The sequence below is a fragment of the Eptesicus fuscus genome, chromosome 14 (assembly GCF_027574615.1).
Source record: "Eptesicus fuscus isolate TK198812 chromosome 14, DD_ASM_mEF_20220401, whole genome shotgun sequence".
Lineage (NCBI taxonomy): Eukaryota > Metazoa > Chordata > Mammalia > Chiroptera > Vespertilionidae > Eptesicus > Eptesicus fuscus.
In genome coordinates, this window is record NC_072486.1 from 83,525,158 (window position 1) to 83,543,031 (window position 17,874).

Consider the following 17,874-nt stretch of genomic DNA (forward strand, 5'->3'; position numbering starts at 1 on the left):
AAGTCTATTCCTACATATTAATTTTTTTTTGTTGCAATGGTAAATGGGGTTGCTTGTTTACTTTCTATTTCTGAGAATTCATATCTTTTATCTATAAAAGGCTAATATGCAAAGTGTCCCCTCAGGAGTTTGACTGGGAGACCGGGAGTTCGATCGCTCGCTATGATGTATGCTGACCCTGAGGGGTGGTGTGGAATGAAGGAAGGCCCCGGCCAGCAGCCAGAAAGCCCCAATAGGCCCTGATCTTCAGCCAGGCCTAAGAACCCTACCCATGCACGAATTTCGTGCACTGGGTCTCTAGTTGGTGTATAAAAATGCCATCAATTTTTGGGTGTTGATTTTGTATCCTGCTACATTGCCAAATTCATTCATTAAATCTAGTAGTTTTTTGGTGGAGTCTTTAGGTTTTCTATGTATAATATCATGTCATCTGTGAATAATGACAGTTTCACATTCTCCTTCTCATTTGGATGCCTTTTATTTCTTCTTATATGATCACTGTAGCTAGGACTTCCAGTACTATCCTCCTATCTAATAAAGAGGGAATATTCAAATTGACCATCATGCCGTCACAAAGATGGCGGTGCCCAGTCCCCTCAGTCCTGCCAGAGTCCCACAGTCCTTTCAGCCCAGCAGGGGCATGGCAGGCGCATGGTTCGGTCGGACCCGCCCTCATCCCCGCAACCCCCCAGGACCGGCCCGAGGCACAGGTAAGCCTCGGATGACGGCTGCCCAGCTGCCTAGGTCTGCCCGAGGCTCAGGTAACCAGGGCTGGACGAGGCTTGTGCTGCCGACCGTGGCAGCAGCAGAGGTGTGATGGGGGCATTGCCTTCCCCTGATTTCCGGGTCACCTCCTGCCCCTGAGGGCTCCCGGACTGTGAGAGGGGGCAGGCCGGGCTGAGGGACCCCCCCCTCCAATGCATGGATTTTCATGCACCGGGCCTCTAGTGTTGAGTAAGAGTGGTGACCATGGACATCCCTGTCTTGTTCCTGTTCTTAGGGGAAATGCTGTTAGTTTTTTCCCATTGAGTATGATGTTGGCTGTAGGTTTGTCATCTATGGCCTTTATCATGTTGAGATATGCTCCCTTTCTTCCCACTTTGCTGAGAGTTTTTATCAAAAATGGATGTTGCATTTTGTCGAATGCTTTTTCTGCATCTATCGATGTGATCATGTGATTTTTGCCTTTCAATTTGTTTATGAGAGGTGTCCCGTTTATTGATTTGTAATTGTTGTACCAGCCTTGCATCCCTGGATTAAATCCCACTTGGTCATGGTCTTTTTAATGTATGGCTGGATCCAATTTGCTAATATTTTGTTGATGATTTTATCATCTATGTTCATCAAGGATATTGGCCTGTAATTCTCTTTCTTTGTAGTATCTTTATCTGATTTTGGAATTAGGGTAATGCTGGAATCATAAAAAGAGTTTGAAAGTGTTCCTTCTTCTGAGATTTTTTGGAATAGTTATGCCCCAACCCCCTGTTGAACTTAACCATTGGTTAGGCTCATATGCATGCACACAAGTCCTTTGGTTGATCTTTCCCCCCTCCCCCCACCCTCCCCTATCCTCCCTCTGAGGCCCGATAGTCCGATCGATGCCTCCTTGTTTCTGGTTCTGTTCTTGTTCATCAGTCTATGTTGTTCATCATTTCCCCTAGATGAACGAGATCTTGTGTCACTAGAGATATACTTATGAGAACTGAATGTGAGACGAGCAATAATAGTTATGCTGACCGGCAAATGAATCAGTCTTTAGTGAGTTTCTTTCTGGATCAACAGTTCTTTTGAGACCCAATATCAATGTCCACCAGTTCCTTATGTGTACATGTCAGCACTGACCCCTCAGCTCTGGATGGTGGACAAATGGTGGTAATGCAGGTCCGACTCCCTCTGGTTTGGTATCGGCCGGACCCAGGGGCACGGCTTCACCCGGACTCGGGGGCACGTGGCCTCACCCGGACCCAGGGGGCGCGTGGCCTTACCCGGACCCAGGGGCGCGTAGCCTCACCTGGACCCAGGGGCGCGTGGCCTCACCCGGACCCAGGGGCGCGGCCTCACTCGGACCCGGGACACAGCCTTACCCAGACCCAGAGGCGTGAGGCCTCACCTAGACCCATGGGCGTGTGACCACACCCGAGCCCAGGGGCGCGCAGCCTCGCCCGGACCCGGGACCCAGCCTCTCCCGGACCGAGGGACGTATGGCCTCACCCAGACCCGGGATCCAGCTTCACCCGGACCCAGGGGCGTGTGGCCTCACCCGGACCCAGGGGGCGTGGCCTCTCCCAGACCCAGGGGCATGTGGCCTCATCCGGACCCAGGTGCGCGAGACCTCACCCAGACCCGGGACCCAGCCTCTCCCGGATCCAGGGGCACACAGCCTCACCCGGACCCGGGATCCAGCTTCATCCGGACCCAGGGGCGCGTGGCCTCTCCCAGACCCAGGGTCACGTGGCCTCACCCGGGTCCAGGGGTGCACGGCCCCACCCGGACCCAGGATCCAGCCTCACCCGGACCCAGGGGGGCGGCCCCACCCAGACCCGGGACCCAGCCTCACCCGGACCCAGGGGCGTGCGGCCTTACCCGGATCCAGGGGCATGTGGCCTCGCCCGGACCCGGGACCCAGCCTCACCCTGACCCAGTTCCCAGCCTCACCTGGACCCAGGGGCGCGCGGCCTCACCCGGACCCGGGACCCAGTGGGGTTTCGTCTTCTTGATCCCAATTCCTGTTGGTCAATTCCCTCTCAGCAATTCCTTCGGTCATTTTCTCAGAGCTCTAGGGCGGCTGCTGCAGAACTCGTTGGGTGGCGGGCTTGGCGAAGCTCCGGTGTGCCTGGTGCGCGGTGGCGGGCCGGTCCGGTGCGCTGCGTCGGCCCTTGGGTCTGCAGCGGTGGCCGGTCGCCGAGCATGCGCACCTGGCCGCTTCCGGGGCGTTGAGATTCTTGAAGGACTCGGAGGTCAGCAAGCGCGGAGTCTCCCACCCCATGTCTCCCAGGGGCTCGTCTGTCCGTGCTCGGCAGCGAGTGGAGCCGTCCCCTCAGCCAGAGACCGCCGGGGGAACTGCGCCAAGCACGTTCCAGGCCGCCATTGTGTCGCCTGAGCCGTAGATCTTAAAGTGTGGTCTTTGGGTCACCGGCATCAGCATCATCCCGCGTACCCCTCTCTTTTATTCTGGTTGTAGAGCATCTGCTCAGCCAGCCCTCCGGTGGTTCTGGATGGTGTCTGCTCTGCTCTCCCGTCGTAGTCTCAGAATTGTTGTGGTAGGCAACAATCAGGCTTCTGCCCTATGCTTCCATCTTGGTCCTCCTTTGTGTAGTTAAGTCTTGATTGTTGTTGGTGTCACTGGGAGGAATTGTCCTCCAGGCCAATTGGCTGTGAGGACCCGCTGTGTCTATAAAGGAAGAGTTGCTGTGCAGGAGACACGTTTATGGGCCGGGTCTTGTTGCAGCAAGGCTTTGGCGCTCACTGAGTCTGCCTCTTGAATGTGTCCCTTATGCGCGTGGTTGAAATCTGGTGTCATCTCACACAGACCACTAGATGCCCTCGTTTCTGGGTCTCCAATGGAGTGTAGGTCAGCTACTGCCTGAGGCCACTCAGCAGGAATTACAGCAAAAACTGCAGTTTCCTCCTCCTGTCTGAGCGGCCTTGGAGCAGTCTGACTAGAACCGCAGTTCATCTGGTCAAGCTGCCACAGGGCAGGCCACCCACATGCACAAGCCGCTGCTTGGAGCCCAGGTGGGCCTGCCAAACGTGCGGGGCAGGTCCCAGGGCGGGGCGGGTCCCAGGGCGGGGCGGGGTCTCAGGGCGCCACCAGGTCATGGCGTGGCGAACCGCAATGGCTGCAAGTCTGCTTTTTCTGCTTTCCACGTTTCTAAGCCCCCTCGTTCCGCACTCCAGCGCAGCAAACACTGATTGCTGGGCGCACCTCCGCAAGGAAGTTACTCCCACTCTCCGACATGAAGGCCGAGAGTCCCGCCTCTCCCCGCAGGCATCTGGGTCTCCCGCGTGTCCCCAGAAGCTGGATTTCAGGGTGATGGGGAGCTAATCTCCCCTCGGGTTGGAAAAAAAGCCGCACGACCCTTCCCCCGCCACCAGCCCGACCCACGTGCTTCCGCACCTTATCCTCTCCAAGTTCGCTCTTTCCACTTCCCTCTTAGCTGTAAATCCACCATTCAGCCAGCTCTCCTGTGGTTCTGGGTGGCAGACGCTCTATCCTCCAGTTGTATTTTTGAAATTGCTGTGCGCGGCACAGTTCATTTGTTTAACTTTGCCGCCTTCTTGGTTCTCCTCTCTCAAAATGGTTAAAGGACTTGAATGTAAGACGGGAAATCATAAAAATCCTCCAAGTCAGTGTCGGCGGCCACCGGGGCCCCAAGGATCTCACTGGGCAGCTCGGCCAGGTCGGTGACGCGGATGGGCCCGTCCTGCAGAAAGATGGTCTCTTCCTTCACCGAGAGCCACTGCGCCGAGTCCTCGGCCACCGCCACAGCAGCTGCCGCGGCCGCCCACGAGCCCATGGTCCCGGCTGAGGTGCTGACTGAGAGTAGCAGCCGCCAGGCCTGGGGAGATGCAAGCAGGAGTCGCCGCACTCACCAGTCCATCTTTTAGTTGTATTTCCGAAACTGCCATGCAAGGCAACAGATCAGCTGTTCAACTCCGCCGCCATCTTGGCTCCTCTCCCTGCTTGGAGTTTTTTGATTACTGCTTATATTTCATCAGTTGTTATTAGCCTAATCAGGTTTTCTGATTCTTCCTGTTTCAGTTTTGGAAGATTGTATTTTTCTAAGAATTTGTCCACTTTATCTACATTGTCCAGCTTGTTGGCATACTAGTATAGTTGTTCAAAGTATTTTCTTACAATCCTTTGTATTTCTGTGGTGTCAGTGGTTACTTCTCCACTTTCGTTTCTGATTTTATTTATTTGGGTCCTCTCTCTTTGTTTCTTGATGAGTTTGGCTAACAGCTCATCAATTTTGTTTATCTTTTAAAAGAACCAGTTCTTGGTTTCATTGATTTTTTTTATATTGTATTTTTTTTTTTAGTCTGCATATCATTTATTTCTACTCTAATCTTTATTATTTCCTTCCTTCTACTTACTCTGGGCTTTTCTTATTTTTCTCTTTCTAGTTCTTTAAGATGTAGGGTTAAATAGTTCATTGTTGATTTTTCATGTTTTTTGAGGTAGGCCTGTAGTGCTATGAACTTCCCTCTCAGGACTGCTTTCACTGTGTCCTAGAGATTTTGGGTTGTTGTGTGCTCATTTTCATTGGTTTCTAGGAATTTTTTTATTTCTTTCTTGATCTTGTTGGTAACTCATTTATTGTTTAACTAGTAGCCCATTTGCAGGAAAATCCTGCAAGCGGCTGTTGCGGCCGTGTGCGCTGCCGCTGCCGCCGCCTTTGCAGCCACCGAGACTGCATCTGCTCGCCACTGCCGCCTGCCCCGCTCCGCCCGGCCCCGCCCCGCCCCACCCCGTTCCACCCTGCTCCGCCCTGCCCAGGCTTTCCCTCTGGCAGCCACCTTGCTTTCCGCTTTTCCTCCCTCTTCCTTCTAAGTTGTCTTCAGTCTTCACTCCTCCCTCTCTCAGCGTATGCAAATTAGCCGCCATCTTTGTTGGGTAATTTGCATACTCGCCCTGATTGGCTGGTGGGTGTGGCTTTGGCTGGTGGGCATGGCTTGGGCGTAGCGAAGGTGCGGTCAATTTGCATATTACTATTTTATTAGGTAGGATAACATGCTATTTAGCCTCCATGTGTTTGGGTATTTTTACTGTAGTTGATTTCTAATTTCATTCTACTGTGATCTGAGAAGATGCTTGATATGATTTCAATCTTCTTAAACTTGTAGAGACTTGTTTTGTATCCTAACATGTGGTCTATCTTTGTTAATGATCCATGTGTACTTGAGAAGAATGTATATCCTGCAGCTTTGGGGTGAAATGTTCTATAAATGTCATTTAAATACATCTAACCCAGTATGTCCTTTAGAGTCACTCTTTCATTGATATTTTTTTTTGTCTGGAAGATCTATCCAGTGAAGTCAGTGGGATGTTAAAGTCCCCTACTATGACTGTATTGTTGTTGATCTTTCCCTTAAAGTCTTCTAGAAGTTTTTTTTTTTATATTTAGGTGGTCCTATATTGGGTGCATATATGTTTACCAGGGTTATATTCTCTTGTTGGATCAATCCCTTTGTTGTCTCTTGTGATGTCTCATTTTAAAGTCTTTTTTGTTGGATATGACTCTTGCTACTTCAGCTTTTTTTTCTTTTCCATGCGCCTGGAAAACTTTTTTCCAGCCCTCACTCTCATCTCTGTGTGTCTTTTGTTTTGAGGTGGGTCTCTTGTAGACAGTATATAGTTGAGTCATGTTTTTGTGTCCATTCATCTACCCTAGACCTTTTGATTGGAGCATTTAATCCATTTACATTTAGGGTTATTATTGAGAGTTACCTATTTATAGCCATTTTAATTCTGTATGGCTAGGTTTCTCTCTTTGTTTCTTCTTCTCATTACAGCAATCCCTTTGGCATTTCTTATAATGTTGGCTTGGTGGTGAAGAACTCCTTTAGCCTTTTTTAATTTTGTCTGGGAAGCTCTTTATTTGACCATTTATTTGGAATGATGGCCTTGCTGGATATAGTAATCTTGGTCTCAGATCCTTGCTTTCCATTACCTTGAGTACTTCATGCCATTCCCTTCTGGCCTGTAGAGTTTTGATGAGAAATAAGATGTCAGCCTTATGGGAGCTCCTTTGTAGGTAACAGTTTTCTTTTCTCTTGCTGCCTTTAAGATTCTCTCTTTGTCTTTAATTTTTGACATTTTAATTATGATATGTTTGGGCATAGGCTTGTTTGGGTTGTTCTTGCTTGGGGTTCTATATGCCTCCCGACCTTGTGTGACTTTTTCCTTTGCCAGGTTAGGGATGTTTTCTCCCATTATTTCTTCAAACATGTTCTATATCTCTTTCTCTTTTTGCCACAGTCTTTCCGCAGGTAGGGTTCAGGAATCTGGAGAAGGGCTATGCATAAATGAATAGAAACTAGACAAGAAATATAAATTTAGAAGGCATTGGGGGAGCCAGATGGAGGCTCCACTCTCTAGTGAAGTGGGCTCCCTGAATCTCCGGACCCACGGCTTTTTATTTTCTGGAAAACACATTGGCCCTTTAGGAATGCAAACAGGCATATCAAAAGTAAAGTTTGGTAAATAGGAAAAGATTATCAGGTTAGGGGAAATGCCTACAGTTGTTCAGCAGCAGGTAATAATATGCAGATTTTCAGCCCTGCTGAAGATGTCCATCAGCCTTCTGATGAACTTCTCGCATTTATTATGCTAACTACTGTTCTTACCCTCCAGCATACCCCTTTTTGATTTAATAAATTTAACAAGAATGTATGCCATTTGCAGAGCTTGAGTCCTTTTAAGATTTTTAAATTCAATGGAAAGGATTGAGTTCTTTCATGTCCTTTTAAATTGCTTCCAGGCATCAAAGGAATCAGTCTGCAGTAAGCTCCTTTCTGGGCCAACAGTTCTTTGAGTCCCCTTCCCAATCACTGTCCAACAGTTTTCTATGAGTTCCTTTCTCAGTCACTGTCCCCTGTGACATGACAGCAATGATACTCTAGTTCTGGATGGTGGACAAACGGTGAGCAATGGCAATGCAGGTCTGACCTTCTTTGGCTTGGTCCTGGGCAACCTGCGCTGATGCACAGCTAATCACTGCCAGCATGACAAGGCATCTTCACTATCCCCCATCTCGGGACTGTTTTTCCTCTGTCTTGTCAGTGTGTTGCTTGGGGCTACTGCTGTCTATGGCTGGAGTAGTCTGGTCAGTTCCCCTCTTGGATCCATTGTTGCAGGAATCCACACAGGCTTGGAGTAGTTTTCTGGAAATATATAAGCATATCCTTGATCAAAGGTTAATAAAGGGATCCTTTTTATTAACTAGACTTGGGATCTTTTTATTTTGCCAAACCATTTTCCTTTGGCTTATTCTGACACCATGTGTGTCTTGCTATCAGCATTACAAGTGAAAAAAATTCAAAGTGAAAAATTTAAAGTAATTAAGGCTTGATGTAGTTTACTTACAGGAGATTACTTCACTACCCCCCCCCCTTTTTTTGTTTTAAATAATATCAAAAGGCTTTTGGAAATCCTGTAATGCAGCCTTGATAGCTTTTAATTCAATTCTTTGCACAGAAATATGACTGCTCTGGATTCATTGCATGATAAGCAGTTTTTACTATGAGATGAACCATCAGTAAAATAGTTAATGCTCCAGGAATAGGTTCCTGCCTAGTACAACTAAGTTCCCCTGAATATTCACTTATTTCCATCTGCCAATTTAAATCAGTCTGAAATAAGGCTTATTTTCTGACTTCATTTGTCCTTGGGTGTGGACAGTAAATGACACTAATTGAATTTTTGCTATCAGTTTTTGAGTATATTTACATAAACTTTGTTTAAGGAGGATTAAATGCAAATTATTTACTTTTCTTTTTGAGGCCGAATACATTGACTTTTAATTTCAGTTTTTCAGACATTTGAAGGAAACCTCCCTTTATTTCCTCCCAGAGTAATTTCCAGGTCACATTTAGGAAGCTTCTTTTAAAAATCACTTTTCTTTCTTTTAAACCAAGCAACACACTTGGTTGCTTTTCTTTCTTTTTTAAAAAAAATATATTTTTATTGATTTCAGAGAGGAAGGAAGAGGGAGAGAAAGACAGAAACATCAGTGATGAGAAAGAATCATTGAAAGACTGCCTCCTATACACACACACACACTGGGGATCAAGCCCAAAACTCAGGCATGTACCCTTGACCAGAATTGAACCTGGGACCCTTCAGTCCACAGGCCAAGGCTCCATCCACCAAGCCAAACTGGCTAGAGCTTGGTTGCTGTTCAGATGCTGGCTAATGCTGCTATGCCTATATTTTAAGTAACTCTCTTTTTATTTATGGTGACTTTATTAATGATCAGATTTAATGCTTGAATAATAACCTTCAGTTTATCCTGTAAATAGTAGCAGAAGAGATTTTAAAATTTCTCCTTTTTATTAAGCTTAAAATTTACTTTTAAACAGCATTTTAATTTTTTTTTTGGCTAGTGCTCATTTGCATACACAGAGGGGTTATAGGAAGTCTTAGGAACTATTTCAGAGGACTGGCGGTATGCAAATTTTTACCTTGGCCTTTGTTAAAGACAATTGCTTATAAACATATTAAATTCTCATATAACTACACACTGACAACATGTCCTGCATACTAGCAGCCTGAGATGGGCATCATGTTACCACTGAGCATCCATGTGGTCTGGGGTACAGTGATGGCAAAACCATGGCTCCTGGTCTTAAATGTCCCTGTGTGTGGGGTGCAGGGGTGTGCACAGCCTCAGAGACAGCCTGTGGGGCAGCCTATGGAGAGATTGTCACAGGAGAGCCTGCTCTTGGTGCAGCCCGGGATGTGCTGGAGTTGTGGAGGATGACAGATGTGACGAGGGGGCCATAGAGAAGTCCGGACTGGACAGGGATTTGAGCCTTGTTCCCACATCAGGAGGAGGGCGGTGGGCTACAGGGTTGTGCCGCCCCGCAGGTGGGAGGCCAGTGAAGCAGCGGGTCTTTCTTTGTGGAGCGTGTCCTCAGGGAGTGTGGAAGGTCCCTGCAGCAGGTAGAGGACTGCAGGGAAGTGGTGGTTTGGCCTTCCTCGCCTTTGTCGGAACATGCATGAAAGCGTGTGCATCTCCTGTGCTCACGCACCTTTCCCCGTGTCCTTTTATAGTTGCAGTACGGTGACAGCAAGGACAACCCCCTTAATTACTGGCTTTATAAAGAGGAGGGTGAAAGAAGACACAGGAGGCACAAAGAGGCTGATCGAGGAAAGAGGCATCCTGAGAAAAGCAGCACCAGGGAAAAGAGAGAGAAGTACTCCAAAGAAAAAAGCAACTCGCTCTCCAAAAATGAAGGGGAAAGAAGACACAAAGAGAAAGGACATAAGGAAGGCTTTCCCTTGGATGACGAGAGGCACCGCGGCAGCACGGACAGAAAAGAGAGGCCATCGAAAGAGGAGCATAGGAGAAGGGAGCTCAAGGTGCGTGTCCTGGTGCGGCTTGCCCCGGCCACCCTGGCGCCCTGTAGCAGGAGCACGGCTGCCTGTAGCCGGGCGGGACTGTGCTGAGTCATCGCCGTGTGAGACATGGTTCATGTCTGTGTTCCGTGGTCAGTACACAGAGATTCCTGACCTAGGAGATAGGAAGCTTTTTTGACACATATTCAGAAATCTGCCATAAAATTTTGAAATTTAACAGAGGAAGCTGATATGTTATTTATTTATTTATTTATTTAATCCTCACCTGAGGATATTTTTTCCATTGATTAGTAGAAGGCATGCAAGGGACAGGGGGAGGAGGAGAGGGAGAAGAGAAACATCGATGCGAGAGAGACATGTTGATTGGTTGCCTCCCTGGGCCCAGGGATCGAACCTGCAATCAGATCCATTCCCTTGACCAGGAATCCAGCCAGAGACTGACCCTTTGGTCCATGGGCAGCACTCTTAGCTGCTGAACAACATCGGCCAGGGCCCTGTCAGCCTGCCTGTCCGTGGCCATTCCTACAATCTAATGCGTTTTATTTTAAACCATTTATTAATGTAAGAGAAGATTATTAAAATCTTCTTTCTACAGGTGCATAGATCTGTGAAATAGTCACATTCCATATGTTTGAAAGTTTAATTTTAAACAGTGTAAGGAACTAGTCCTACTTTTCTAAAAAGAATATGAGATTGATAAGTATAACTTTCTCTTACTGAGCTACTGCATAATCAGTCACCTTTTAATATATCTACTTTTGTTCATCCTGCTTACATAATTACCTGACTAAAAATACATATGGCATAGCTGCTGCTGTTAAATTTTGAGTCCATGCTTGTTTTGCAGAGTTTATTAGTTACAGTTAATTCCTTTTGATTTACTAATTAATGGTTATGGAATTTTTTTCTTTTACAGAATGTTGAACACAGAAACCAGGGTGGCAGTTCAAAGAGAGATGGGACTGGCGGCCCGTAAGGAATGCGTGTCCTCTATTATGCGTGACACGTAGAATGCTGAATTTTTCTTATTGAGCCTAATTATAGCCAGAAATGACAATAAGTGATAGATATACTTTACTCACTCAACCCTCCAAATCGTGTCCGAAGCACACTAGGGAACTGGAAACTTGCTACAAGTTGTTGATCTTATTCTGCCTTTTTGTCTTTGCTCATCAAAATTAGAAAATCAGAACTCACTTTGGGGAGTAGCTCATTTGGAAGATGGCCCCTCCATGGGGGCCGCCCAGCGGGAGGGCTCTTGATCCACATCTGATGCCACGGGACAGGCCCACCGTCCCAGCCCCAGGTCTGCGGCTGCCGTGAGGCCGCGGGACTTAGAGCAAGGGCGTGGGCACCAGGCGGCACGAGCGGCCTGTCTGCCTCTCTCTGGGCTGTCGGGGCCCTCCAGAGCCTTTTCTTCACAAAAATGATACCCATTGTGAGTGGCTTTGTGAAGACTAAAGATTAGAGTGTATGAATAACCTCATTTTGTATAGAAGCTGTAGATTTTAGTTTGTTCTTTATGGCAGCCATATTTGGCAATTCTTTTTCACAGATTAGGAAAAGGCAGGCTAAGTGCCTTGCCCCAATTCTTATAAGTTTGAGCAAAGTTAGCACTTAACCCAGGGGTGCAAATTCCTGGCCTTTGTGCTGCCAGTCTGCTGGAACGCACAGGCAAGCTGTGCTCAGCTGTGGGCCTCCTCGACCACATGCTACAGTGAACTGGGGTGAATGTAAGTTCCGAAAATTGAGAATTAATTTGAACATTTGAAAGCCTTAATTTTAGGTCCCAACTATTATATAGTATATGATTAACAAATAGAACATTGTAAGGTAAATCTTTCTTTTGGAGATCCAAATATTATATTAAGCATAAAATAACATTTGGGATTGACTAATAAAATTATAGGAATTTTCTAGAACTCATATAAGGATGTAGATTCATACACAAGTTTGTGAAAACCCAGTTTCTTCTCTCCACGGAAGATGCTTTGTGTGTTGGATTACTGCTGAAATGGCAGAAGTGCTAGGCACACTTTAGTGTCCACAGTTCTGATAAAGCACACTTTGGAAACTCGCCATTTACAGCAGTACTTCATCTTGTCAAATACTGAGGAGAGCCTTTGCTGACATCTAAAATGATCTATTTTTAAAAAATTAATTTTGGCTTTGATCATATTTTCTTTCTAGGCATGCAGAGGATGTAGTGAGGAGCAGTGGGAAAGAGAAAGACTCGAGAAGGAAGGTAAGATGGCCACGCTGACCTTCCTGTGCAGGAAGGCTCGCCAGGCACTTGGTTTGCCTGATGGGTCACTGGAGTGGTGGCTCCTGGGGGCACCTAAGAAACACGCCAGGTTAAAAGCCTGAAAGAGATCGGAAGCAAAGAGATGGACAAGAAGCCATCAAGCAGCAGCTGTCAGAGCTGAAGTGGCTGTCAGAGCTGGTGCCACAGGAGGGACGGGACACAGAGTGTCAGGAGGCGGAGGGACGTCTCATAAGGATAAAATAATTAGCTCAGCAGGGAGGTTAGCAATTACCTGTGAACACACACCCAACAAAGATACAGGAAGAAGAAGTGGCAGACTTACAGGGAGAAATAGAAAATTCTGTGTCACTGAGACTGCAGCACCCACTCTCACTAGTGGATGCAGTGACAGCCTTCCAGTCTAACCCCAACAGCCAGGTGAAGGGGACACATTCCTGGAAGGTGTAAGTTATTGAAACTGCCTCAAGAAGAAATAGAAAGTCTGAGCAGACCTATGCTGAGTAAGGAATTGCATTGATGTTGAAAGTCTTCCCAGAGAGAAGCCCAGGTCAGGTGACCTCATGGCCCGCTCCTCCTGGGAGTGAAGTGCTTTCTCTCGTCACTGTGGTGTCAGCACTGCGAGAATCAGACCACACCCTTCCCAGTCCTCCGTGTTGGTGCCGTCAGAAGAGTAGACACAGAACAGTCTTCATCACGATTATTGTAACCGCAGTGGTGCACCAGTTATAACGCCAGGAAACCATTTCTCTAGGCTTCTTGTTATCTATACGCTAGAGGCCCGGTGCACGAAAGTCATGCACGGGTCGGGTCCCTAGGCCTGGCTGATAATCGGGGCCCATCAGGTTCCCTGTGGTGGCGCGGGTGGCGCGGGAAGGAGGCCCCGGCCGGCAGCTCAAAGGAAGGCCCCGGCTGGGAGCTGGCAGCCAGGGAAGGGAGGCCCCGGCCGGCAGCCAGAAGGCCCTGATTGGCCCTGATGGCCGGCCAGGCCTAGGGACCCTGCCCGTGCACGAATTTTGTGTACCGGGCCTCTAGTTATAGATAATATGGCAGATTTTGGCCTCTGTTATTTCATACATGTACACAGAAACACACAATTTTACATGGATTAGTTTGTGCAGCATGTGGGCCCGTTTTATTTGTTCACTTTTGGGGGGGGGTGGGTCACTCACTCTCCAGCTATGACCACACCTCAGGAAAAATTAGCCTGACCCACACTTCTTCCCATAGGGTCTTCTTTTTCATGAAATCCCTTTCAATCATGTTGATGTGTATTTGGGGACCTTAGCACCTTTTTCTGTTTCACCCGCCCTCCTGTGCCCCATGCAGCAGGCTGTTCCTCCCAGTCTGTGGAAACCCTCCATTTCTAATGGCACAGCCCCCCATACTCTCTGTGGATAAAGTTCTTGAAGTGGAGTTGTTGGATGAGAACATATAGATTTAATGTTTTCCTTATGTCTCCCAAGTGTTTGGTAAGCTCTAGATTAGTGTGGGTCACTGGATTATAATGTGAGCCACATTTGTAATTTAAAATTTTCTAGTACTCGCAGTAAAAAACTTAAAGAGGAAACAAAATTAATTTTAATAATATATAATCCATTATTTCTTTTTTAAAAAAATACATTTTTATTGATTTCAGAGAGGAAGTAGGGGAGAGAGAGAGAAACATCAGTGATAAGAGAGAGGCATTGGCTGGCTGCCTCCCGCACGCCTCCGACTGGAAACCAAGCTGCAACCTGGGCGTGTGCCCTTGAGTGGAATCGAACCCAGGACCCTTCAGTCCCCAGGCCGACGCTCTATCCACTGAGCCACACCAGCAAGAGCGATCTACTGTTTCTTAAATACTATTCTTTCGACATATAATCAATATAAGAAATGATCAGAGAGACATTTACATTCTTCTTTAAGGAGGAGCGGCCTAAAGCATGCAGGAGCGACATTGGAGACCCGTCTGTGGCATTGCCCTGGCGGCCTGGGGAATTCCCGTGCCTGCAGAGAGCCTACAGTCTGGGCACATGGGAAGCTCTCCCTTTCCTTCCTGGGGACACTGAGTAGTTTGGGGCAGTGGTGCTTGGAGTCCTGCCTTCCTCGTACCAGTGACCCCAGCAGCTGTTCCCATGCTGGGCAGTCTCACTGTGCCCGCCCCTCACACTGGCACTAGGCAGTAGGCACCATCATCCCCTCACTTCTGAGAGGAGAGACCAAGGCACAGAGGGTCACCCCATCAGTACCTGAGGGCAGCCCCTCCAGGGAGGAGGGGAGCAGGTGGACCTGTGGGTGCCCGGGAGACCATCCCTTGGCTGCTGACCTGGCTGTGCTCTGTCCCCCAGCACAGCCACGATGAGGGCCCCGCCGTGTGGAAGCTGGCTCCGAGGCCAGGATGTGAAGCCGCTGCGGTAAGGGGTGCGTCTTGTGAGGCAGACATACCTCACTTGTGTTTGCTCGCCCCCCCCCCCAGCATCACCTCATTAGGGGAAGGAGTGAGGGGGAGAGGTCTGAACATGCCCTTTGTGCTCACACTTGTCTGAGAGTCCGTCAGCGGGTCGCAGGCAGCTTGATCTCAGGGTCGAGGGGGAGAGGGGCTTGCTGAGTGCGGTGCCGCCCTCCGCAGGCCCCGGGGAGGCTTCGCACAGCGCTTTGCAGGGAACGGGTTCAGGATACATGAGTGGCCAGCCTTCTCATCCTTGCTCTGCATTTAAATTCAAAAGTTTTTGGAGAATTGAAGCAACTGAATAGAGACATCACACAACATGAGGTTCAGGCCATGTCAGGGAGCGAGACTCCAGGTCACAGGTCACTTGGGAAATGGATGCTGCTCCAGAGACCACAGCAACAGCATGCCCTCTTACCAGCGAGGACTGTGATCACAGAAGCTCTTTCCACAACACGGGAAACACTGCCGACGTGGCAGACTCCTGTGATGGCACATCTTGTCACTGTCCCCAGCTGGTTCTAGCTGTGCAGAGAAGTACAATGCCACCTGTCCTCTCTGGCAGAGGGTCTGGCACGCGGTGGGGCACTGCGTGTTTGCTGGGCACAGACTGACGGCCACGCGGGTCACAGAGAGCTCACACCAGGTCAGCAGGGCGGGGCTGGGCCTTGTTTTTCCGCTGGTGTGTCTGACCAGGCAGCACGCATCCTGCTTCCTTGTGCAGTAAGTGTGTGCTCTGCCTGCAGCGTAGTGACTGCACATGACCACGTGCCAGGAGGACCTTTGCGTGAGCAGTTTTTCCTCTTCACTATTTGCTCTGGATAACTCCGCAGCCCCTGGTATTGAGGTATTCCTGCAGCCCTTGCTCATCCTTAAGACCCAAACCAGGTGGCTTCCGGTGATCTGTGCAAGCTCCAGGACACGACTGAGCACACCTCCCACCTGCTGATCCCTCTCTGTATCCCCAGGTTGCAGGTGCTGAAGGACAGCCTGTCTTCCCTGATGGAAAGGGGGGGGGGGGTGCCGAGTAAGCTCCACACCGGAGACCTCGTTTTTGTATTTCAGTCACTGGAGCACGCGGCAGTTCACACGGGCTGCCGAGTGTGTGTGAGTGTGTGTGAGTGTGTGTGTGTCTGTGTGCGCGTGCGCACACGCACTCCTGACTGCAAACGTAGGGATGTGTTCATGGGTAGGACATAGACTAGGGAGAGGCAGTGCTAAAGTTTGGAATTTATTTGTATAAAACTTTTTTTCTTTAGCCATCAGAATTAGAGAAGTTTCTCAAAAAGGGTATGTTTATTAACTGCTTTCTCTTTTTAGTCATACTAATTAATTAGCAAATTCTTAAAGAATTTTGAGGTAGGTTGTTAGTTTTATAAATACATTTTTAAGTTAGCGATTTCAAGTAAATCTCAGACAACATGTGGTTTCCCAACCTATTTGCAAGATTCAAATTTATGATTGATTTTTTTTGTTATGTGTTTGATTTTTACCTCTAGGAAATTGAAAAGGAAGACATTGACTTAGAAAATGTTGACTACATGGCCAGTTTTGAAGATGATTTTGAAGTATGTATAAACATTAAAATTTTTCTTGGCTTAAAATAATTTGTCCTTAAAATCAGTGTTAAGTATAGTAATTTATAGCATTTTTCTCTCTTTACTACTCTTAAGATTCCATATCTGTTTGATTTAGGTCTGTTATCTATAAAAAGTTTGTTATATGTCTACTAATGCTTGCCAATATGATGTAATTAAATGACATTATAATTTAATTCATTGTTAAGTACACTGCATCCAAACATATATATGTATATGCATGTATATAGGTGTGTATACATGTATGCACATGTGTATGTGTGTGTATATGTAGAGCATATATAATACACACGTCCTCATAGTCTAAGCCTGGGAGTTTGTTTTGTTAAGTTTGTTTGTTACTTTTTTGTTTTATATTCCACATAGGACTGAAATCACATGGTTTTTGTCCATTTTGTCTGGCTTATTTCACTTAGCATGATACATTCAAGAGCCACACATGTTGTCACAAATGGCAGTATTTCATCTTTGCTTATGTTTGAGTTGCATTCTATTGTGTACATGCACTATGTCTTCTTTCCCGAATCATCCATCGATGGACAGGTGGTCTCCATGTCCTGGCTGTTGTGAATAATGCTTCAACGAACTTAGGGGTGCATATATCTATGAGTGTGTTTTCATATTTTTAAATAAATAACCAAAGTAGGATTGCTGGGTCATATGGTCTCTCTATTCCACACAGTTTTCACAGTGGCTGCACCAATTTGCATTCCTGTTATCAGTGCCCAGGGTTCCCTTTCTCCACACCCTCACCAACACCTGTTATTTGTGTCTTTTTGATAGAACCATTCTGACAGAGATGAGGTGGCTTCTTGTGGTTTTGATTTGAATTTCTCTGATGACTAGTGACATTGAGCATCTTTTCTTATGGCTGTGGCCATCTGTGTGTTTTTCTTGGAAAAATGTCTATTCAGATCTCTGCCCATTGTTGAAGCAGACTTGTTGTTGTTGTTGAGTCTTTATATATTTGGATAGTATCCTTACTGGAAGTATCGTTTGAAAGTACCTTTGATGCATATGTGTTAGTAAATGTTATGTCTTCCTGATGGATTGTCCCCTTTATCGGTATAAAATGTCCGTCTTTTTATCTTGTTATCTTTTCTGTCTTGAAGTCCATTTTGTCTGATACGAGTGTGGCTTGGCCTGCTTTTCTCCGGACACTGTTTGCTGGGAGGGTCACCTCCCTCGCTTTAAGCCGGTTTGCGGCTGCAGCTGTGATGGTCTCTGCAAGGCAGCGTATTGGTGGGTCTTGTTTTTTCATCCACGAGTTCAGCCGCTCATGCTTGGGGTGACGCGTGGTACGTGAGGACTTCCTGCAGCCCTTTCCCCGTGTGCGTTCTGGCCGCTCTGTGTCTCCATCGTGTCTTTCCCTTTCCTTTCTGTCTGCTGTTTCAGTCAGGTGGTTTTCTATGATATTTTTCTTCGTTTCCTCTTTCTTAATGCTTTGGCCCCAGCTCTGGATTTTGTTTTGTGGTTACCATGAGGTTTGTATAAAATA

The 17,874-nt window shown here is 47.4% G+C and overlaps 1 protein-coding gene across 4 annotated transcripts in view; it reads left to right on the forward strand.

The window, feature by feature from the left end:
• Positions 1–17,874, forward strand: part of DYNC2I1 (dynein 2 intermediate chain 1) — a 77,527-nt gene that overhangs the window by 15,759 nt on the left and 43,894 nt on the right. For 3 of the 4 annotated variants that reach the window (XM_054726154.1, XM_054726156.1, XM_054726157.1), the window contains exons 5-9: positions 9,779–10,087; positions 11,001–11,056; positions 12,275–12,329; positions 14,678–14,743; positions 16,278–16,346. In XM_054726154.1, the coding sequence (XP_054582129.1) occupies positions 9,779–10,087; positions 11,001–11,056; positions 12,275–12,329; positions 14,678–14,743; positions 16,278–16,346 (555 nt within the window). The remainder of the gene's footprint in view (positions 1–9,778; positions 10,088–11,000; positions 11,057–12,274; positions 12,330–14,677; positions 14,744–16,277; positions 16,347–17,874) is intronic. The other variant, XM_054726155.1, reaches the window with a different exon arrangement.